Source organism: Gossypium hirsutum, chromosome D10 (assembly GCF_007990345.1).
Source record: "Gossypium hirsutum isolate 1008001.06 chromosome D10, Gossypium_hirsutum_v2.1, whole genome shotgun sequence".
In the NCBI taxonomy this organism is placed as follows: Eukaryota; Viridiplantae; Streptophyta; class Magnoliopsida; order Malvales; family Malvaceae; genus Gossypium; species Gossypium hirsutum.
In genome coordinates, this window is record NC_053446.1 from 63,992,262 (window position 1) to 64,015,895 (window position 23,634).

The following is a 23,634-nucleotide window of genomic DNA, read 5'->3' on the forward strand; positions in this document are numbered from 1 at the left end:
GAAATGCTTTTGGTTGTTCATTTCCACTATCTAATATTCTTATTATTTAACTTATAAATAAAACATCTATATAATATACTCATGCATATATATCATTAAACCATGACCGTCCACCTCCCAACCATTTTAATTAATGGTATAATTTCTACTTTAGTCCCTTTTATTTATTTCAATTTATAAATTCAACGTTTTACCCTTACGCGATTTAATCCCTATACCTTAATAAATCTCAATTTCATGAAAATTATTTATCCAACATTTACTTCGCTACTAAACTAACTTAGTAAACATTTAATAAAAATATTTACGAGTTCTTTTTATGGGAACAAAATCCCAAACTTCACTTTCCGTCACCTCTGATTATCGGGTCGTTATATATACCCTTATTGGTGTGTGATGGATGATGGAGTTGGTGTGTAATGGCTGGACAGGTGGAGCCTTGGGTCCTGTTACATATGGATAAAATTTGCATATCTGTTAATGTTAAAGCATTTTGGTGCTCTACTCTGATGTGATATCTAATTATGATTTGATCTTGGTTATTGTATGTTTGAGCAACTTCCCACGAAAACGTTTCGTATATCTGTTAAGTGATATGATAACTCAAATTTATGTCATCTCTGAGTATGATTTGACTTTGGTACTTGTATGTATGACCAATTGTTCTACTCTACTTGGTTACTTTTGTTTTGGATTTATGCTGAGATTCGTAGCTCATCCCCTTAATTTTTTTCTCTCTTAGGTAATCCGTGAAATTAGGTGTTAGATTCAACTAACCGGAGGTCTCGTTATTCATTCTGAGTTTGGTTTAATAAATTTTTATTAAGTTTTAATAAGATATTTTCATTCGGTTTGTAATTAAATTATATGGACTATGATATGAGTTTTGAACTTTGGACTCGATTAAAATGGTGTTTTCATACATTGGCTTTTCCCAACTGAACTGTTTTCCTTTTTTTAATAATCGACCTAATTTTAAGTGACAATTTTATGAATTTTGCTTTATTGTAAAATGACCGTTTTTCCGCTGCAATATTGTTTTTTTCTTTTTAATTTCAAGTAACAATTTGCTAAATCTAAAATGTCTGCACACTGATTAAGGACAAATTGATATGGTTTTAACTTGATTCCAACAACTTTTAGATAACCGTTTCCAAAACCTAAGTAATTAAGTCTTTTACAGAATTTTGTTAAGTTCGAGCGAAAGAGGTTTTCGAAAAAAAAAAGAAATTTGATATCGTTTTGGTTTGAATCATTTCGGTGATTAATGTGACCTTCAAAATTCGGTCGAAACATTTGGGTCAGGCTTTGAGGTGTTATAGGTTGATTGATTAGTTGATGGAAGAAAGAGGGTTGATGATTGATGAACTGGACTGGACCGGCTTGCTTAATCATATAATCAGATGATTTGAAACAGTCAATCTGCACATTTTGCACATTTAAGGAATCCCAAATTCTTTGCCACTGAAATTCCATAGTTGGAAAACTACTTATATATTGCACTCTAGTTCTTGATGATGAGCCACAAACTCTCAAATACGAATAGCCACAAACTCTCAAATACGAATCAATCTTATCAATTAACAAATTGTTTCAAGTTGATGGAGCCTTCAAAAAAATATTTTCAACCCTCCAGCTCTTTTTTCCTTGTGATTCTTCTCTCATTCTTCAACTTGCAGGGTCTTAACTTGCTTAGTTTAGCAACAAGAAGCCCTGTAGTTAAAGGAAATGACGCTGATCGACGGGCTTTACTCCAGTTCAAAGCCAAGATAACTGGTGATCAGCTCAACATTATGGAGTCCTGGAATAGCTCCATTCACCACTGTCAATGGATCGGTGTGACATGCGGTCGCAAGCATCGAAGAGTCACCAAGCTGAAACTTCGAATCCTCAAACTCTCTGGATCATTGTCACCCTACATTGGAAATTTGAGCTTCCTCAGGGAGTTGGATCTTGTGGGCAACAGCTTCTACAACCAAATTCCTCAAGAAATCGGTGGTTTAAGAAGACTGGAAGCATTAGACCTCACCAATAACTCCGTCAGTGGTGAAATTCCTTCTAATTTATCTGCTTGTTCCAAGCTTATATTTGTTTATATGAGCGGCAACCAGCTAACGGGAGAAATACCTTCTGTGCTGGGTCTCTTTTCAAACCTGAAAGAATTGGGTTTTTCCCGCAACAGTTTGAAAGGGAATATCCCATCTTCATTGGGGAACTTGTCATCCCTGGAGGAACTTCGCTTGTCGGAAAATGCATTAAGTGGGATTATACCTGAAGCTCTTGGACAACTGAGAAATCTTTCACTTTTCACCGTTTTCGAAAATGCAATTTCTGGTATTGTTCCTGTCGCAATGTTCAATCTCTCCAATATTAGAGCCTTTGATATTGGTGTAAACAAGATTCAAGGTACTCTTCATTCTGATTTAGAAATCAATATGCCTCATGTTGAGTTCTTTTCTGTAGCGGATAACCAAATCTATGGACAAATTCCAATTTCAGTATCCAATGCCACAAATCTTAATGTACTTCAATTTAATGGAAACAGGTTCAACGGAAATGTGCCTTCATTAGAAAAGCTAGATAAACTGTTTAACCTTGAACTAGGAGAAAACCATTTAGGACAGGGGAGAGAAGGTGACTTGAACTTTCTTTGCACTTTAGTCAACAATACCAAACTAGAATATCTAGCTATAGGCAAAAATAAATTTGGAGGGGAATTTCCGAAATGCATTAGCAATTTTTCTAGCAACCTTCGGGGTTTAGGAATGGGTGGGAACAACATTTGGGGAAGAATCCCGGATTCGATAGGAAATTTCATCAATTTGGAGGTGCTTTCCATCTCAGTAAATCAACTATCAGGTCCCATTCCCTTTAATATTGGGAGGCTTCAAAAGCTAAAAGAATTTTCCGCTCTCAATAATTCTCTCTCTGGGACAATTCCCCACTCCATTGGAAATTTAATAGAGTTAACCGAACTTGATTTAAGTTTTAACAATCTTCAGGGCAGCATTCCTTCAGGTCTAGGTAATTGCAAAAATTTGATTCTAATGGATCTTTCTCATAATAATCTTAGTGGACCAATACCCTCCGAAATACTAGGACTATCATCCTTGTCCATTGTACTAAGCTTATCGTCAAACTCTTTGACTGGTGAGCTTGCTGTTGAGGTAGAAAAACTGAAAAATCTAGGTATATTGGATGTTTCTCACAACAGGTTATCTGGTTTGCTTCCAAAAAACCTAGGTAGTTGTGTAAGTCTAGGGAAGTTGTTCTTGGAAGGCAATTTGTTTGAAGGACCCATTCCATCATCTTTGAGTTCATTGAGAGGTCTTGAGGCATTGGACTTATCTGACAATAATCTTTCCGGTGGGATTCCAGAATTTCTTGTGCGATTTGGGGCATTAAAGTATCTAAATATCTCTTTCAATGATTTTGAGCGACTAATACCAAGTGAAGGAGTATTTAAGAATGCAAGTGCTACATTTGTTGAGGGAAATAGTAAGCTTTGTGGAGGCATCCCTGAGTTACACTTGTCAAGATGTAACTCCAAAACATCAGCAAACACATCCCTTGGATTGAATATCACAATAATTGTTGTGATTTCAGGAGTGACTTTAGTATTCTCTATTTTCCTCATCATCTGGTTTAGAAAAAGAAAAGAGCAGAAGCCAACGACAACTCATGTAGAAAATTCCCTTTTACAGTTATCATACCAAAGCATCCTAAGGGCTACTAACGGATTCTCCTCGCAGAATTTGGTTGGATCGGGAAGTTTCGGATATGTATACAAGGGAATTCTTGAAGCGAATGGAGCAGTTATTGCAGTAAAGGTGCTTAATCTTCTGAATCATAGAGCTTCCAGGAGTTTCTTGGTTGAATGCGAGGCTTTGAAGAGCATTCGACATCGTAATCTTGTCAAGGTATTAACAGCCATTTCAGGTATCGATTATCAAGGCAATGATTTTAAAACATTGATTTATGAGTTCATGGAAAATGGAAGCTTGGAGGATTGGCTACATTCATCTGTTGGCATGAATGAACCAGAGACGATGAGAAACCTAAACTTCATTCAAAGAGTTAATGTGGCCGTAGATGTTGCTCATGCACTGGAATATCTGCACCATCGTTGTGAGACGCCGATCATTCATTGTGACCTCAAGCCAAGCAATGTTTTACTCGATGGGGAAATGGTTGGTCATATAAGTGACTTCGGCTTAGCAAAAATCCTTTCTGGAGATAAGTCTAACTTTTCTACTAATGAATCAAGCTTCGTTGGATTAAGAGGAACTATCGGCTATGCTCCACCTGGTATGTTCACTTTTTTCATTTCTTTAATTATTTAAAAGAAAAAAAATCGATCTAAAAGCAGTCTTGTTATATATTTAGAGGTTTTACACTACAATTATTTATATGTCTATTTTGTGACGAATTAATTATAGAATACGGCATGGGAAGTGAATTGTCAACAAATGGCGATGTGTATAGCTATGGCATCCTCTTGTTAGAGATGTTAACAGGGAAAAGGCCAACGAATGAAAGGTTTACAGAAGGTTTAAGTCTTCACAACTTTGTCAAAACAGCTTTGCCCGATCGAGTGGTTGAGATTATAGATCCCATTCTTCTTCAAGAAAGTGTCAGAGGAGGAATAGTTCCGGACATCACTCTTAATGAAAACAACTTAGGAAATGACATACGTCTTCAGTGCTTAATTGCAATATTCGAAATAGGACTCACTTGTTCTACCGAATCACCGAGTGAGAGGATGGACATGAGTAATGTTATCACCAAGCTTTGTTCGATTAGAGAGAAGTTTCTTCGTCCAACTCGGTTACGTCGTGGTGTTTGAACTTTGTATGCTACTCAGTCAGCAGGTAATAGTGTCTTCTATCTTAGTGAAATACTCATTTGTTTCGTCACTTAAGTTTTGTTTGATAAAGTTGAAAGGAAATTGAAAAAATAAAAAATATAAATTTTCTCATAAGTGTGTTTGGAGTAAAATATTTAAAAATATATAATTTTAAATTAACAAATACATCTCTCTCATTTTTTTTCTCATTATTGCAACTTTGAAGGATTGATTTTTATGTATTAAGATAAAAAAATATTATCTCCTTCATTTTCTTTCCTCTCATTTTTCTTCCGTACTAATTATACTTAAAAAATTTTTCACTTTTCCACTCGGTCCACCCCTCCACTTTTTCACTTAACCAATCTCACCTATAAACAAATTCCTACTGTTCTGATGATATGATGTGCTTAAATAAATCCAGTTGCAGGTATCTAAGGTGTAGTATGGATGAACTTCAAAGAGGCTTAAGTCCGATAAAGTGCTTGATGTTCTCCAAGAAGATAGAAGAAAATTAATGGAGTTCTTTTTCCTGTTATCTACCAATAATTTTCAGTGTAATTTGTACAATACTTCGTTTTTTTCTTGGCATCATAACTCATAAGCTACTAGATTGTGATGAAGTCAGACTATAAATAACAATGTTGGATTTTGTCTTTGCATCTTAACTCATAAGCTAGTAGATTGTGATGAAGTCAGACTTTAAATAACAATGTTGGATTTTGACTTTGCATCTTATTGTATCAGTCATGGTATTGAAGATGTTAATCATTGGCTGTTCATGACAACTTCATATTTTTGAAATTATAATCTTTTTTATACTAAAAAAAGTTAGACAGGAGTACATTCGAGAAAGGTTTATAATTCGCATTTTGTCTATTTTACTTAAAAAATGAGTAAATTAGTCTTTATATATTAAATTAAAAAGTAAATTGGTCTTTTTATTAAAAAATTTATTTATTTTTATTGTTAAAAGTTACTTCTTGTGTATTATCATGAGATATACGTGACACATCATGAGGAATTGTCCGATTATTTTATCATCTTTTAATTTAATGTATAGAGCTAATTTATTTATTTTTTTAAGACATAAGTTACAATGCTTTCTCTCGAACAACAGGACTTTGTCACATTGTTTCAACATCAACAAAACTAGATTTCCTAGTAATAATTTCCATCTTTTAATGTATTTTGGAGTTCAAACCATCCACAAAAATTATGCGATTGATGAAAATAAAATTAAAAAAAGTTGTTAATTGGCACATGGTCTGAACAAAGCGTGTTAAAATTTTATAGAAACAAGCAAACCAACTTTGGCTAAGTTCATAAAACCATTATAAGAAATTACTTGACAAGTTAGAACCATGAAAATTAATGTAATTTAATTATGAAATGAAAATATACAAATCTAATACGGATATATATATCATATTTAACATTCTTGAATATCGAGGTAAAATATTATGTAGGTCTTTGTATTAAGAGTCGTATTATATTTTGCTCCTTGAAAATTAGTTTTTATACATTAGATCAAAGAACAAATAGGTTCTTCTATTAAAAATTTTATCAATTTCTACTGTTCAAAATTGATCCCTATATGTCAAAATGAGGTACCATTTTTTTAAATAAAAAAGGGGTCGACTTTTTATTTAAAAATGAAAATTAAAACGGGAGTCGCCACCAACATTTTTTGAGGTGTGATCGGATCACCTTGCAATTTAATCGTTTTAATAAAACGTTTCGATTTTACTAAAACAATGATTTTGGTCTACGAAATTCGAGAAAAACAGATTCGGGAGTCGGTTACGTGCGAGGAAGGATTAGCACCCTCGTCACGTCCAAAATTGGTACCTAATTGATTAATTAATGTCTTAATATCAAAAGTTGAAAACTTAGAAAGAATTTAAAATACGATCCTTTTTTATTAATGTTAATAAAATACTTGAATAAATTGAAAGGAGCATCAAAGGCCCTCTCGTCTCGAGGTAACAAAATGTCACATCCCGTAAGTTAGAACATGACATTTGAACTCTCGAGAAGAAGCTTGCCTTTTAATTAAATTTTTATTTAAAAACTTATGTATTTTAATCTCAAAAAGGATATTCGGTTGTTTAGGTTCAACAGGAAAATCGAAACCCCGTAAATTAGAGTACAATTTCTCGAATCTCCAAAAAACGGAACATTACCTTATTTTGAAAATTTTCTTTTTTGAAATTGAGTAAGAATTAATGTAATGGTTAACAAGTTACATGTTTAATTTATTCGAACATCGTGTGAAAGTGAACAAATTTTTTTTAATCATAATGTATAGTACAATAATGATGAAATAATGTAAAATAACTATATGAGTAGAATATTTAAAAGGTAAACAATAAATAATGGAATACAACAATAGTAATGATGAAGTTATAATAACAACACCAATTAATAATAACGATAATCATATTAACTACTATTCTAATATTAAAAATAATAAAAGTGAATTGAACACTAATAATAATAATAATAATAATAATGAAATGTATAAACAAAGGAATAAATAACAATATAAATTCTAAATACAAGAAAAGTAAAGAAATAGATAAATGAAAATATACATAAATAAATAAATAAAACAGAACAACACAAAAAAAAGCTTGAAACTAAACGAATAAGGATTAAATTGGAATTAAAATGAAATTTAGAACCTAAATTATAATAAAATAAATGAATAAACACAAAAAGCACTAGATTAAAACTCAAATGGAATTTATGGGGCATAAATTGGAATAAAAAATGAGGTAAAGGACCAAACTGAAAAAATGGAATAACATAGAGGGACCAAAAGGGGAAATATTCCCGCCATCCAAAACACAGCACTTTACACGGGGCCGAACTGAAATAAAAGAAAAATCATAGAGTGAAAATTGAAAATAAAAAGAAACTGTATTAAAAATTTAGAAATAACAGAAGGACTAAAATTAGAAATTTCCCATTAATAAAAAACACGCGGATTCTCCTTGGCGGGTCGGGTCAACAGGCCGATACTAGGGTGAAACGACGTCGTTTTTGCCACTGGGCCGTTTCAATCCTTTATGAAAACCAATCTTTTTTTTTTAAATTTAATTTCTCCTCCTCTTTTAAAAAAATAAAACTCAAATCACTCTCTCCCCTCTCTCTTAGTTTTCCCTTCAGGCCATGGCTCCGGCCGCCAAACCACCGTGACGGCTGCTGATCGCCGGCGACTTCGCCGCCGTACACGGTTGCCGAAAAATTGGAAAAAGCTATTTTTTGGCTTTTCGACTCCCCGAACCCGAAAATGGCCGATTTTCATCGGAATCGACGGACCTCCTCCGCTTACGGAGGCGCAAACACCGGAAAAGGTAAGATTTCGACCCTCTTTACTGTTTATTTTCTTTTAAAAAAGCTAGTAGAAATAAGAGCAGAAAAATAAAAAATAAAAAGACAACCTTTTGCTCTAGTTTTTGATTTCGTGTGTATGTAAAAAGAATACATGGTGGTTTCGTGGCTTTTATAGCCGAAAATACAACATTATTTTCTTTTTCTTTTTCTGTTTCTGTTTTTGCCATACACTATTTCTTTGCTGTTGTTGTCCTTTTTTTTTGTCTTGCTCGCAGGTACGGAAGTTGACGTGGCGGCGGTGGCGAGTGTGGGAAGGGTGCGGCGGCGGCGGCAGCTGAAGAGGGTTAGAGCTAGGGGTTTTTTTTGAAATGTTAGGATAGTGGGCTGGGGTTTGGTTAGATTTTGGGCTATTGGGTTTGTAATGGACTATAATGAAGAATTTTGACTTTTGTTTTTATTTGTCTTTGGGCCTGTACAGTTAGGATATGTTCACAATCAATAGATTTTCAGACAAGAACAAACTAGTTAGCTTCTGAATTTCTAAATTTATACATGATTAAGCCTCATTCCAAGTGTCTTGTTATGTCAGTTTTCTCTTGAAATATACTATTGTCTACAATAATTTAAACACAAGAAAACTATGATGGAGAAGTAGAACTAATAAGTTTAGATATTCTTACTATTTCATTTCAACTATAAAATTGTCGACCAAAATTGATACTTACGTTGCAATGGGAGAAGAGAAAGAGTTTACAATCACAATGATCGAATCCTACATCTCATGCTAATCAATCGAGTCAGTGATATGATTAGCAATTATTTAACAATATTAATGAGTAAAAAAATTATAAAAATCAAACATTGACCAGCATTCAATTCTTTGCAATAGAGAGAAAATCTAAATGCCAAGCAAAGAAGCAACAGCACCCCCTAAAACAGCTTGGACTACGAGATCCAAAGCATACTTCACCAGTGATCCTTCATTTTCCTTTCTCCCATTTGAACTTTCCCCATTTTCTTCTTTGATAAACACTAACTCCTTTGCCACACCACCACTTTGTGATTGATTGAAATAACCCATTTTCCAATTCTCAATGTTCATATTATTCACACACCCAACATGGTAACAATGTTTCCCACAACTCGAAATATAGGCCCATCCTTTCAATTTCCCTTTATAAATTTCCTTGTTTTGACATATCAAACACTTGGTTGAGGCCTTCACTGTTGGGTATGGGTCCCACTATGTGGGAAACCCATATTTTCTGCCATAATGTTTTGTCTCTCTATTATTATTGAGTGTCAAATTCTCAATTTAAAAGAGAGAAAAACAGAGAGTGAGATTAAAAAAAAAAAGCTCGTTGGAGAAAAAGAGAATAAAAAAAATCAGTTTTTTCAAGCTTGGTGCAGCAGTGATCAACTCCTCGATCGAAGGTCCATCCGTCGTTCGATTGAGCTGATTTTTGGACAGCAGCTAGGTGATAAGGTGTTCTTGACTTTGTACGGTCGGATCTTTCATCCGAGACTTGTAGCGTCGGAAATACCCATTTTTCAGCAGCTACGTTTTTGGTGATGTTCTCTCATTTTTCTCTCTTTTGCTAAAGATTACATATTGTTAGCCTTGTCGGAGTTGAATGCTTGTTGTAGGCTTGATATTGTGATCTTGTAGCCGAACATTTGATGATAGTGGAGCTCTTTATCGGACTCTAAAGTCCCGTGGTTTTTACCCTTAATTTAGAGGGGTTTTCCACGTAAAAATATCGGTGTCTCTATTTATTTTTGTTGTGGTTGCATTAGTTGATTTGTGGTTGATTAAGGTTGCTAGAGAACATATCTTGTGCTATTGTGCTTGCCATAATTTTTTACAGGAGTTATAGGGAGAGAAAGAACACCGGTTGTGCTTTCGCTTTGTTTCGGTTGTTCGGTTTCTTCCCAACAAACTGGTACCAGAGCTTGGTTATTGTGTCAGACAATTATGGAAATTAATACGAGCAAGATGATTATGTTGAATGGCACAAATTATCAACTTTGGCGGAATAAAATGAAGGACTTGTTGTTTGTGAAGGCTTTGCATCTTCCGGTCTTTACTACTCAAAAACCCGATTCGAAAAGTGATGAAGAATGGGAATTTGAGCATCAACAAGTGTGTGGCTTTATTGGCAATTTGTTGAAGAAAATGTATACAATCACATTGATCAGGAGACACATGCTCGAACATTGTGGGAGAAGCTTGAAAGCTTGTATGCTTCGAGGTCGGGCAATAACAAGTTATTTTTGCTGAAGAAAATGATGGCGCTGAAATATAAAGAAGGAATGTCTATAGCTGACCATGTTAATGAATTTCAGAGTATGATGAATCAGTTGCTTGGTATGGGTGTCAAATTTGATGACGAGATTTTAGGACTTTGGTTGCTTGCTACTCTACCAGACTCTTGGGAGACCTTTCGAGTCTCACTCATTAATTCTGCCCCACAGGGTATTATTACTTTGGATTTGGCTAAGAGTGGTGTGTTGAATGAAGAGGTTAGAAGAAGATCTCAGGGTTCTACATCACAGTCCGAGGTGTTGGTTATCGAGAACAGGGGGAGAAACAGAGACAAAGATGGAAAGGGTAGAGATAAAAGCCGAAGCAAGTCAAGATCGAGATACAAGAATCTTGAGTGTCATCATTGTGGTAAGAAAGGTCATATCAAGAAATATTGCTTCAAGTGGAAGAAAGAGAACAAAGGTGGTGGTGATAAACACGATCGGAATGACGATGAAAAATCCGAGCGTGTTGCTACTGTTACTCGTGAAGATTTGTTAGTTATTTGTGATGAGAATTTGGTCAACCTAGCATGCGACGAGACTAGTTGGGTGATTGATACTGGTGCATCACTTCATGTCACATCGAGGAAGGAATTCTTCACATCTTATACTCCTGGTGATTTTGGGGTATTGAAGATGGGTAATGATGGTTTGGTTTCGGTTATTGGTATGGGAGATGTTAGCTTGGTAAGTAACAATGGAACAAAGTTAACTCTCAAGGATGTCAGACATGCACCGGATGTCCGTTTGAATTTGATTTCTGCAGGAAAACTTGATGATGAGGGATTCTGTAACACTTTCAGTGAAGGGCAGTGGAAGCTGACTAAAGGCTCCTTGGTTGTGGCTCGAGGAAAGAAGAGCTCAAATTTGTACTTGATGCAAGCTTTGACTTCTCGAGAGACGGTGAATGTGACACTGAATGACAACTTAACTGAGTTGTGGCATAAACGACTCAGTCACATGAGTGAGAAGGGGCTTAGCTGTTTAGCGAAGAAGAATCAACTTTTGGGTTTAAAGAATGCTACACTGAAGAATTGTGCTCATTGTCTAGCAGGAAAGCAGAAAAGAGTTTCATTTAGAAGCCATCCTCCTCATAGGAAATCAGAGTTGCTAGAGTTGGTCCATTCAGATGTTTGTGGTCCGATAAAAGTAAGATCACATGGTGGTGCACTTTACTTTGTGACTTTCATTGATGATTGTTCAAGAAAGCTATGGGTTTACACTTTGAAGTCTAAAAATCAAGTCTTTGAGGTGTTTAAACAGTTTCAAGCATCAGTTGAAAGGGAAACTGGGAAGAAGTTGAAGTGCATTCGTACTGATAATGGTGGCGAGTACACAGGGTCGTTTCATGAGTATTGTCTGCGACAGGGAATTAGACATCAGAGAACACCACCAAAGACTCCACAGTTAAATGGGTTAGCTGAAAGAATAAACCGAACATTGATTGAGAGAGTCAGATGTTTGTTGTCAGATGCAAAGTTACCAAGATCATTTTGGGCTGAAGCTTTGAATACAGTGACACATGTGATAAATCTGTCTCCTAGTGTTCCTTTGAAAGGTGATGTGCCAGATAGAGTTTGGTTTGGTAAAGACGTGTCATATGATCACCTACGTGTGTTCGGTTGTAAAGCATTTGTTCATGTTCCAAAGGATGAAAGATCCAAGTTGGATGCCAAGGCTCGACAATGCATTTTTATTGGTTATGGTCTAGATGGTGAGTTTGGTTATAGACTCTATGATCCAGTTCAGAAGAAACTCGTGAGAAGCAAAGATGTTGTCTTCATTGAGGATCAGACCATTGATGACATTGATAAGACGGAGAAAGTGGATTCACAAGGTAGTGGTGACTTGATCGATGTGAATCCGGTTCCCCTAGACTCTTCACCAGATCCTATCCAGGATGATGTGCATGGTGATGTTAGTGGTGACCATCAGACTATAGGTGACTTTGATACTCCCGTGGATGATGTTGTGAATGATCAACAACAAGTACCTATAGCTCCACCAGCAGTTCCACTTCGAAGGTCTTCCAGAGATCGACGATCTTCTGTCAGGTATTCTCCTGATGAATATGTTCTTTTGACTGACGGGGGAGAACCTGAATGTTATGAAGAGGCTATGGAGAGTGAATGCAAAGATCAGTGGGTTGAAGCGATGAAAGACGAAATTCAATCCTTGCATGAGAACCATACTTTTGAATTGGTGAAACTGCCTAAAGGCAAAAGAGCTTTGAATAATCGGTGGGTTTACAGGTTGAAGCAAGAAGAGAAGTCTTCATCTCCACGATACAAAGCTAGATTGGTCGTTAAGGGTTATACTCAAAAAAAAGGGGTTGATTTTGAAGAAATATTTTCTCCGGTTGTGAAGATGTCCTCTATCAGAACTATACTGAGTTTGGTAGCTTGTTATGACCTAGAGGTTGAACAAATGGATGTGAAAACTGCTTTTCTTCATGGTGACTTGGAAGAAGAGCTTTACATGGAGCAGCCAGAGGGTTTTGTTGCACAAGGGAAAGAGGACTATATGTGCAGATTGAAGAAGAGCTTGTATGGTTTGAAGCAAGCTCCAAGGCAATGGTACAAGAAGTTTGAGTCTGTTATGGGGGAGCAAGGCTACAAGAAAACTACTTCTGATCATTGTGTGTTTGTTAAGAGATTCTCTGGTGATGATTTTATTATTCTTTTGCTCTATGTTGATGATATGCTTATTGTTGGTCAGAATGCTTCTAGAATTGAGAAGTTGAAACAAGAGTTGAGTAAATCCTTTGCAATGAAGGATTTGGGGCCAGCAAAGCAAATTCTTGGCATAAGACTGACACGTGATAGAAAGGCCAAGAAATTATGGTTATCACAAGAGAGGTACATTGAGAAAGTACTTCAAAGGTTTAGTATGGACAAAGCTAAAGCGGTGAATACTCCCTTTGCTATGCACTTTAGATTGAGTGTTAAGCATAGTCCTTCCACAGAAAAGGAGAAGGAAGAGATGCAGAAAATTCCTTACTCTTCAGCCGTGGGTAGTTTGATGTACGCAATGGTTTGCACGAGACCAGACTTGGCTTATGCCGTTGGTACAGTTAGTCGGTTTCTTTCTAATCCAGGCAGAGAGCATTGGAATGCAGTGAAGTGGATTATGAGATATCTTCGTGGCACTTCCAACATGAAACTTTGTTTCGGCAATGAGAAACCTGTTCTTGTTGGGTATACAGATTCAGACATGGCCGGAGACATTGACTCGATGAGATCTACTTCAGGTTACTTAATCACTTATGCAGGGGGAGCTGTGGCATGGCAATCGAGACTGCAAAAGTGTGTTGCATTGTCCACCACCGAATCAGAGTTCATTGCAGCAACCGAAGCGTGTAAGGAGATGCTTTGGATGAAGAAGTTTGTGCATGAGCTTGGTTTTACTCAGGAGAAGTATGTCCCGTACTGTGATAGCCAGAGTGCTATTCATCTTGGTAAGAACTCAACTTTTCATGCTAGATCTAAGCATATTGATGTGAGGTACCATTGGATACGAGATGTTCTTGAAGCTAAGCTGTTAGAGCTTGAGAAGATACACACTAATGATAATGGTGCTGATATGTTGACGAAGGCCTTACCAAGAGGAAAGTTTGAAGCATGTTGTTTGACCTCCGGTATGGAGGCATTCCCCACATAGTTGGAGGGGGAGATTTGTTGGGTATGGGTCCCACTATGTGGGAAACCCATATTTTCTGCCATAATGTTTTGTCTCTCTATTATTATTGAGTGTCAAATTCTCAATTTAAAAGAGAGAAAAACAGAGAGTGAGATTAAAAAAAAAAAAAGCTCGTTGGAGAAAAAGAGAATAAAAAAATCAGTTTTTTCAAGCTTGGTGCAGCAGTGATCAACTCCTCGATCGAAGGTCCATCCGTGGTTCGATTGAGCTGATTTTTGGACAGCAGCTAGGTGATAAGGTGTTCTTGACTTTGTACGGTCGGATCTTTCATCCGAGACTTGTAGCGTCAGAAATACCCATTTTTCAGCAGCTACGTTTTTGGTGATGTTCTCTCATTTTTCTCTCTTTTGCTAAAGATTACATATTGTTAGCCTTGTCGGAGTTGAATGCTTGTTGTAGGCTTGATATTGTGATCTTGTAGCCGAACATTTGATGATAGTGGAGCTCTTTATCGGACTCTAAAGTCCCGTGGTTTTTACCCTTAATTTAGAGGGGTTTTCCACGTAAAAATATCGGTGTCTCTATTTATTTTTGTTGTGGTTGCATTAGTTGATTTGTGGTTGATTAAGGTTGCTAGAGAACATATCTTGTGCTATTGTGCTTGCCATAATTTTTTACAGGAGTTATAGGGAGAGAAAGAACACCGGTTGTGCTTTCGCTTTGTTTCGGTTGTTCGGTTTCTTCCCAACATTCACCTCAAGGTTAAGTCTCAATGACCCTCCGTTGAAATTGCCATTCAAGGTGCTTGGGAGCGTCAAACAACAAGGATGCAAATATGCTTCCTTGGATTTATACATGAAACCTTGAACATCTTTGCCACATGCTTTACAAGTTTTGCCTCGTTTCCCTTTCTTTTTGAACTTGAAGCTGCTGTTTTTGAAGAACGAATGGGTGGCGATAGGCTTGGCCACCCCGCAATTTTCATGAAGATGAAAGTCACATTTCTTGTTATTGCATTGATAAGATGAACCGAAGCCTAGTTCTTTGCATCCGTCACACTGAAATGGCGTTTCGGAATAGCTTAGCTCGAGCTTGTGGCGATGGCTGAAATGGTCTATCTCCGTGATTTTCATATCTTTTACGTTTGCCCTTTTGCAGCTCTTGTTTTTCACTTTTTCTAAAAAGTTGAAACATGCTTTTAAGGGTGTAATGCAAAGTCCAAGACGTAAGTGAAATAGAATTAATTTAAAAAATTGAAGCTGGATTCAATATAAAGATTGAACCGTAACAAACTTAGCTTGAATATTAGAATTGTTTTAAGTTCTTCAACAACTCAAGCATTAAGATATAAAAATTCAAGTGATTCGATAACTCAGATTATTCGAGTTTGAACTTAACTTAATAATAATTATAACAAATCCATATATTTTTTAATTCAAATCGGAATAGTTTATAAATACAAATATATCATTTACACCCTAAACATACTCGTATCAAACATAAATTTGCATCTAACAACCCCTGAAAACACATACATGCAATCAAATATCATATATTACTAACCTTTCTACAAAATTAGAGAATCATATGTTTTAAAGATGATTATTGGAATTGGATTTCGACAAAGCTAACCAAGGTAAATTAAAAAAAAAAAAGCAAGTAAAATCATGGAGATAAGTAATAGGGAGGGCTGTGAAGACTTACCAGCAACAAAGATGAAAGATTATAGTAAATTCATTGGTGTGAGACCGAGCTTGGCAATTCACCCGCAAGCTTTTAGGGGAAAATTTAAAGCTTTATAAGAAAACCTGAGGATTAATTTTATTAATTAATTAGTTGAATTCTGATCTCCTTCATTTCCAAGAAAGTTCAAATTTATCTTATGTTATGAATTTTTTTTTCTATTTCCAATTTTCCAAAGAATTGACTAATCAACTATTGGTTTACCCTTCTTCCAATTTTCGCATTATTTTATATATGAAAAATTAGAAAAAATTCTAAAAATAAGGTTTAAAAGGAGAAAATAAGGTTTAAAAGGAGATGTATATCTTTTAGGGTGTGTTTGGATGAAATTTTTATAGAGAGAATTTCATTTATATCAAAAAATTTTAAAATTTTAAAATCGAATTTACTTATTTGAGTAAATATATCAAAATATTTAGATAATTTAATAAAAGAATTTTAATAGTTCAAATTCATTTTTCAATTTCCATCTAAATAAGTGTTTTTTTTAAATTACTATTAAAAATTAAACTTCAACAATTATTTTTAATATGTATACTATATGCATATATCATGCTAATTCTATAATGATATATTTTCAAAATAAACAAATATCTATTAGTCAAACTTTCTTTTTCAATTTGGAGGTTGCTCTTAGTTGAATTGTGTAATATAGATTATAATTAACTCCCAATTTTCCAAAAAGAGGGGGAAAAGAAAAATAAAAATTTGAAAAATATTTTTTTCTAGATTTTTTTACTTTTTGAAACTTAAAATAATTAAAAAATACCAAATATTAAAAGTTTTATAAAATTCAAAAAATAATTTATTATAATCATATTTCTAAATTTTAATTTTTCTTAGTATTTAGTCAATTTGAGTGATGTATTATCCGTTATTAAAATATATAAAGCCGAATTCACCGACTTAATTGACTCGCAATTATCATTTTTAATTTATTTCAAATATATTTATAATATAATATATAATATAATTTTAATTACTTTAACCTAAAGTTCAATTACCCAACCCAACCAATAATCCATTAATACTAGCCTAATATTTATTTATTTTTACTTAACACAAAGCGAATTAGCTTATGAATTTAATTAAAGATATACTTAACACAAAGCGAATTAGCTTATGAATTTAATTAAAGATAAATTACACGTAAGATCATTAAATTATTAATAAATTTATATTTTAATTATTAGACTTTAAAAAGTTAAAAGATAGTGGCAAAGCGTAATGGCCCCTAAAATAGTGAATTTTTAGTTTAGGCCTTTTATAATTTATAAAATTTTAAGTTAATAATGGCAAAATTGTACTTTGACTCCTCCAGAAATGATAAAAATTTGATTTAACCCTTAAAAACTATAAAGGTGCATGCTTATTAAAATGATGAAATTGTATTTTTACTATCATAAAAATATACAATTTAGTTCCACCCCCTCCCCAAAAAAATTTTGGGATCTGCCACTAGTCACTAAACTATTCAAAAGTTAAGTCACTGGGCTGTTAAAATCGTTCTTGTATGGCCTTCTCTGTTCGCACCACCTATATCAATCAAAAGATCTCCTTCCATTTCTCTTGAACATCATGAATCTGCAAACCAAAATCTAGATAGTTGTCTTCTTCGATCTCTAAAACCGTCAAATCAATTTGAATATAAGGTATGTTCTTTTTCTCATCAATGAGTTCTGATCTACCGTACTGATGGTCAAATAATTTCCATGTTTTTTGTTAGGATATGTTCACATCAACAGATTTTCAAACAAGAACAAACTAGTTAACTTTTGGCTATGAATTTATACATGACTAAGCCTCATTTCATGTGTTCTGTTATTTCTATTTTCTCTTGAAATGTAATATTGATCTACAACTAGAAAATTGTCATGCTTATGAACAAATTTGATCAACTCGCATTGCTTGTTCCGACATTAAAATAAATTTATACAAGTCAATAATTATATTACAATGAGGGAAAGAGGAGAGCGTTTACAAACACAGGAATCTAACTCTAAATTTCATACTAATCAACTTGAAACATACAAAAGTTTGCCGGTGTAGGAATGATGTGATTAGCAATTATTTAACAACATTGGCCAGCATTCAATTATCTGCAATAAAGAGAATAGTCTAACTAATCCAGGAAGAAACAACAGCCCCTAAAACAGCTTGGACTATGAGATTCAAAGCATATCTCATCAATGGCCGTTCATTTTCCTTTCTCCCACTTGAACTTCCCCTATTTTCTTCATTGATAAACACTAACCCATTTGTCACACCACCGCTTTGTGATTGATTGAAATAACCCATTTTCCAATTCTCAAAGTTCAAATTATTCACACACCCAACATGGTAACAGTGCTTCCCACAACTCGAAATATAAGCCCACCCTTTCAATTTCCCTTTAGAAATTTCCTTGTTTTGACATATCAAACACTTGGTTGGGGCCTTCACCTTAAGGTTAAGTCTCAAAGACCTTCCGTTGAAATTGCCATTCAAGGTGCTTGGGAGCTCCAAACAAGAAGGATGCAAATATGTTTCCTTGGATTTATACATGAAACCTTGAACATCTTTGCCACATGCTTTACAAGTTTTGCCTTGTTTCCCTTTCTTTTCATACTTGAAGTTGATGTTTTTGAAGAATGAATGGGTGGCGATAGGCTTGGCCACCCCACAATTTTCGTGAAGATGAAAGTCACACTTCTCGTTATTGCATTGATAACATGAACCGAAGCCTAGTTCTTTGCATCCGTCGCACTGATATGGCGTTCCGGAATAGCTTAGCTTAAGCTTGTGGTGATGACTGAAATGGTTTATCTCCGTGATTTTCATATCTTTTGCGTTTGCCCTTTTGCAGCTCTTGCTTTCACTGTTTCTAAAAAATTGAAACATGCTTCAATCAAACTCGCTTGATTGGACTTGTTTAAAGTTCTGAAACTACTAGACACAAAAAATCGAGTCACTCGATAATTCAAATTGTTTGAGTTTGCGCTTGACTTGATAATAATTGTGTTGAATCTGGGTTCTTTTAACCCAAACCCAAATTGTTTACAAACACAAATATCTTATTTACACCCTAATCATACTCATTCCAAACATAAATTTGCACCTAACAATCACCTTAAACACACATACATGCAATCAAATATCATATACTACAAACTTTCCTACAAAATTAGAGCAATATTATATGTTTTAAAGAAGATGATTGGAATTGGAATTGGATTTCCACAAAGCTAATCAAGGTAATTAAAAAAAAACCAAGTAAAATCATAGAGATAAGTAATAGGGAGGGCTATGAAGACTTACCAGCAACCAAGACTAAAGATTATAGTAAATCCATTGGTGTGAGACCGAGCTTGGTAATTCAGCAGCAGGCTTTTAGGGGGTAAATTTATAGCTCTATAACAAAACCTGAGGATTAATTTTATTTATTGATTACTTGAAGCCTGATCTCCTTCATTTTCAAAAAAAAAACTCAACATGATATTATGTTAATGAGAATTTTGTCTGTTTCCAATTTTCTCAAGAATTGACTAATTAACTATTGGCTTCCACTTGTTCCAATTTTCCAAAAGGCTTTACAAGTAAACCTGAGGATTAATTTTATTAATTGATTAGTCGAAGTTTGACCCTCCTTCATTTCCAAGAAAGTTCCAAAGTAAATTATGTTAATAAGAATTTTTTTTCTAATTTCTATTGTTATAATAAATGTCGATAACAGCGATAGAACGATCGCAAAGTAATAAAAATAGATAGATTTTTTGTGAAAACCCTTTCGGGGGAAAAAAATCACAGGCAGTGGAGGAGAAATTTATTAATGTTGAAAAACGAATGATACAATAGCAGTTTCGACTACATAAGGTTAAAAAAATCCTATTCTAATAAAAGTCAAATAGAAAAAGAATAGTTATATACAGATTTAACTTGTGCTATATGGTCTGTACTGAGAGGGCAGATTGCAACCCCAGTCCAATTTTATGCTTAACGGAATCTGTAGTGGGCTACGGCCCTCGGCCTTTCGCTCCCACAAATTCTCTTATTTTAGCACTGTATTTATTTTTTCAACAAATCGCAAAATTCAAATCACACAATCTCTAACGTCTACTAATTAACTATTGGCGTACCCTTGTTCCAATTTTCCAAAAGGCTTCACAAGTAAACCTGAGGATTAATTTTATTAATTGATTTGTGGGAGTTTGACCTACTTCATTTCCAGGAAAGTTCAAAATTATATTATGTTATGAGAATTTTCTTTGTTTCCAATTTTCTCAAGAATTGACTAGTTAACTATTGGCTTACCCTTCTTCCAAATTTTCGCATTATTTTATATATGAAAATTAGAAAGAAAAAATTTAATTCTAAAAATAAGGATTAAAAGGAGGTGTATATATTTTAAGAGGAATTTGTAGGAAGAATTTTATTTGTACGAAGGTTTTCATAATTCTAAAACTAACTTGGGCAAATATATTGTGGAATTTCAATATTTTTGAATAATTTCAAGATGAAATTTTAACAGCTCGAATTCCACCTAAATAGATGGTTTTTCAAAATTATTACTAATTTTATTTTATTTAATACACATGGTCTTACTATAAGATAAAAACTTAAACTTCAAAAATTATTTTTATTTAATTACAATATATATTTTTATTTTATTAAAACTATTTATATTTTTTTACAAATATAACAATATTCATATTTAATGTTTTATATTTTTATATTATTTAAAATTCTTCATCAAAACACACTTTTAAGGTTTTAGTAGAAAAAATAAAACATACGTTTTCTTTTAATAAATATAATATATATATATAAATATAAACTATTATTTAAGTGTGTGGTTGAGTTTATATTACAAGTCAACTGTACATCAATTTAATCAAAAAATTACTAAAAATACCCTTACATATTTTAAATAAGTTGTATTATTATAAGAATATTTTTGCCTTTTCCTTATTTATAAAAAGAATAAAAATTGTAAATATTAAAATTTGAACCCAAGTCACCAACATCAATAAAATCATTTTTTACCTCTTCAACCAAAGTATTATTTTAATATTTTTATGCATTTCGATTTTATTACACAAATTGGTTCACCTACATTGTTTGTATATATTGATATTGTCACTAATTGAGTTGGTATCACAAGTCAATTCGATACTAATTCAAGAAAAATGGCAATACCATAATGAACAATGGAAGTGCATTTAATTTTCTTAATATAGTATATTTACCTATTTAAATTTCTTTTTACTCACAATTTAAACTAAATTTTTATTTCAATTTCGCACATATTGCATATGTCTTGTTATTATTTATTACATCTGTATCACCAAAAAAAAATTGGCATTTACTAATGGTCCAACATCTGTAGCTAAATACATAAAAATCGTTTGTATAGCATCTTAAACTCTGTACGACGGGAAAAAGTATTACCCTGACGAAAGGTGACTGTCAGGAAAAGGTTCGTCTGTATAACCGTATACTGATGGATCATAGTCGGTATAGTCATTTATCTTATACTCATGGAAATTTCCGCTGCTAAAAGCTGTGTCAATCCCCACTCATCAGCACCCCATTGTTGTAGCCATTAGAACATCACCTCCAGCTTTAAAGCCTCCATCAATTCTAAGAATTACCTTTTCTCTTAAATCCATTTCAATGAGTGTCTGCAAAAATATCAACAGTCCAAAATTTAATTTCTGAAAGTCAATTTTTGTGAAACAACTTGACCATGTATCAAGGTCAATAAGACATGATCATTCAAGCTTAAATATTTTCTTTTCTTTTGATTTCAAATCTGAACAGACTCAAGCTTCAATCTTTGACCTTAAACATGTAGAGAACTAGCTGCTTTACAAACAATTGCAGAAGATTAATAAAGGCAAGGCCCTAATTTTCATAGAATGTTTATAACAAATTAACAAGACTTTAAGGCATGATATTTATGGATATCTGAATCTGGGATCATTACAATGACTAGAAAGCTTAAGCAATGCCCAACAGAAATAAATTATTCCTCCAAAAAAGAAAGGAGATTTGAATGCGTACTTCAACCAAATAACGTTAATTGAAGGAGCAGAAACATGTGTACTAGAACTAGGTTGAGTTGAATACCTACAACATTATACTTGAACCATGAATATTTACGGTTTACCAATTATTCCCCCTAGTTGAGTAGATGCCCAAGGTGGGGACCTAAAGACATTAACCAATGGTGAAATACTAGCATTCTTAGTGACAAAGGCAAAGCAAGGAAACTTTTTTGGGAGGGAACTAAATTAAATTGTATATTTTTACGATAGTAAAAATGTAATTTTACCTTTTTAATAGATTATATGTAACATCCCTAACCCGAATCCGTCGTCGGAATAGGGTTACGAAACATTACTGAAATTTACAAATCAAACAGACAGAAAATGCAAACATTTCATATCACACAGCATTCATGTCAAAAATCAATCAAAATCATACATATTATCCCTTAAACGAGCCCTTGAGGCCTAATTTACGTATTAGAAACAAATCGGGACTAAATCAAAAACTCAAAAAAAATTTTGGAAACATTTAAAATTTTCAACACTGCAGGGGTCACACGGCCGTGTGGTCAAGCCGTGTGACTCACACGACCATGAGACACACCCGTGTCTTAGGTCGTGTGGGCATTCAAAGAATAGACACACGGCCGTATACCAGCCCGTGCCTGTGTGAGTATATTGACTTGAGTCACACGACCAAGCCACACACCCGTGTGAACATACTAATTTGCAAACATTTACAAGCTACAGGGGACACACAGCCGTATCACCTGGCTGTGTGTCACACACGGTTGAGACACACGCCCGTGTCTCTACCCGTGTGGACAAAAATAGGCTATTTTACAAGCCATTTTTCTCACTCAACAAGGCATGTACCTACAGTTAACATTGTGCATATAAACAAGTCATATTATGACATCCAAAACAAGTAAAATCAATCCTTAAACATGTAGTATATTCACATACAACCAATATGCCCTTAGGCACCTCAAATGACAAATAAAAACATATTTAACCATATAATCCATGTAACCAAGTAATCAACCAGCTTTTATGTCTAATTGCATTAATACACAACATGTAAATCATTTACTAAAACTTATCATTCAGTACCAATTGTACCACTTAATTAATAGCATCATATACATACACTTATTATAGCATAGTACCAAATCACACTAAGTTATAAAACATACCTCATATGCATATTCAACTACTATTTTACCTTTCATCATTCAACCATAAATCATTTCACACATCAACATTATAAGGCAAATTATGCACATATTAAAATACCAAAACATAAGCCAAATAAGTGGCTAATCTCAACAAAACACATATAAGCCAACATTTAGCCAAAATAACCTATACATGTCATTATAACCAAAATCAAAACATCCAAAAGTACTGATAGAACCAATGGATAGTGTGATATAGCTCCGATAAGCTTCTAACCCGATCGAGCTTCCGATAATTGAAAAGTAAAGATGAACAAATACGTAAGCAATGAATGCTTAGTAAGCTCGTATAAACTTTAATCATATCATTCCATTTCATCAATGAACCTTATAAACTAAATATAAACCTATACCAATGCCTCAAAATTTGTCAACTACATAAATGAGTAAGTCTATCAACATCACATATATATTTCATTCCTAACTTAATAGGATTTTATAAACATTATACACCATCATTAACCTTTTCATAGAACTATGAATTACTTCA

The 23,634-nt window shown here is 34.0% G+C and overlaps 2 protein-coding genes across 2 annotated transcripts; one reads left to right on the forward strand and one right to left on the reverse strand.

Annotated features, from left to right (window-relative positions):
• Positions 1-419: 419 nt before the first annotated feature.
• Positions 420-8,526, forward strand: LOC107934376 (probable LRR receptor-like serine/threonine-protein kinase At3g47570). Its single transcript, XM_041102039.1, has 5 exons — positions 420-443; positions 1,680-4,308; positions 4,440-4,772; positions 8,021-8,208; positions 8,464-8,526. Exons 1-5 carry the CDS (start codon positions 420-422, stop codon positions 8,524-8,526), a joined length of 3,237 nt encoding a protein of 1,078 aa, XP_040957973.1.
• Positions 8,527-17,785: 9,259 nt separating this feature from the next.
• LOC107934390 (uncharacterized) lies at positions 17,786-19,301 on the reverse strand. The gene is made up of 2 exons (XM_016866813.2): positions 19,175-19,301; positions 17,786-18,740 (listed from the first exon to the last, which is right to left on the reverse strand). The coding sequence occupies exon 2, from the start codon at positions 18,695-18,697 to the stop codon at positions 17,996-17,998; it is 702 nt and encodes a 233-aa protein (XP_016722302.2). The 5' UTR covers positions 18,698-18,740; positions 19,175-19,301; the 3' UTR covers positions 17,786-17,995.
• Between the last annotated feature and the right edge of the window lie 4,333 nt (positions 19,302-23,634).

What these genes read in the sequence shown, in the direction of transcription:
- LOC107934376 (XM_041102039.1), top strand. Translation starts at nt 420, where the DNA reads ATGGCTGGACAGGTGGAGCCTTGG. An exon ending in GAGTGAGAGGATGGACATGA is followed by an intron (nt 4,773 to 8,020) that starts GTAATGTTATCA and finishes TTTTCCCTTCAG; the next exon opens with GCCATGGCTCCGGCCGCCAA. An exon ending in AGGCGCAAACACCGGAAAAG is followed by an intron (nt 8,209 to 8,463) that starts GTAAGATTTCGA and finishes TCTTGCTCGCAG; the next exon opens with GTACGGAAGTTGACGTGGCG.
- LOC107934390 (XM_016866813.2), bottom strand. Translation starts at nt 18,697, where the DNA reads ATGAAAATCACGGAGATAAACCATTTCAGTCATCACCACAAGCTTAAG.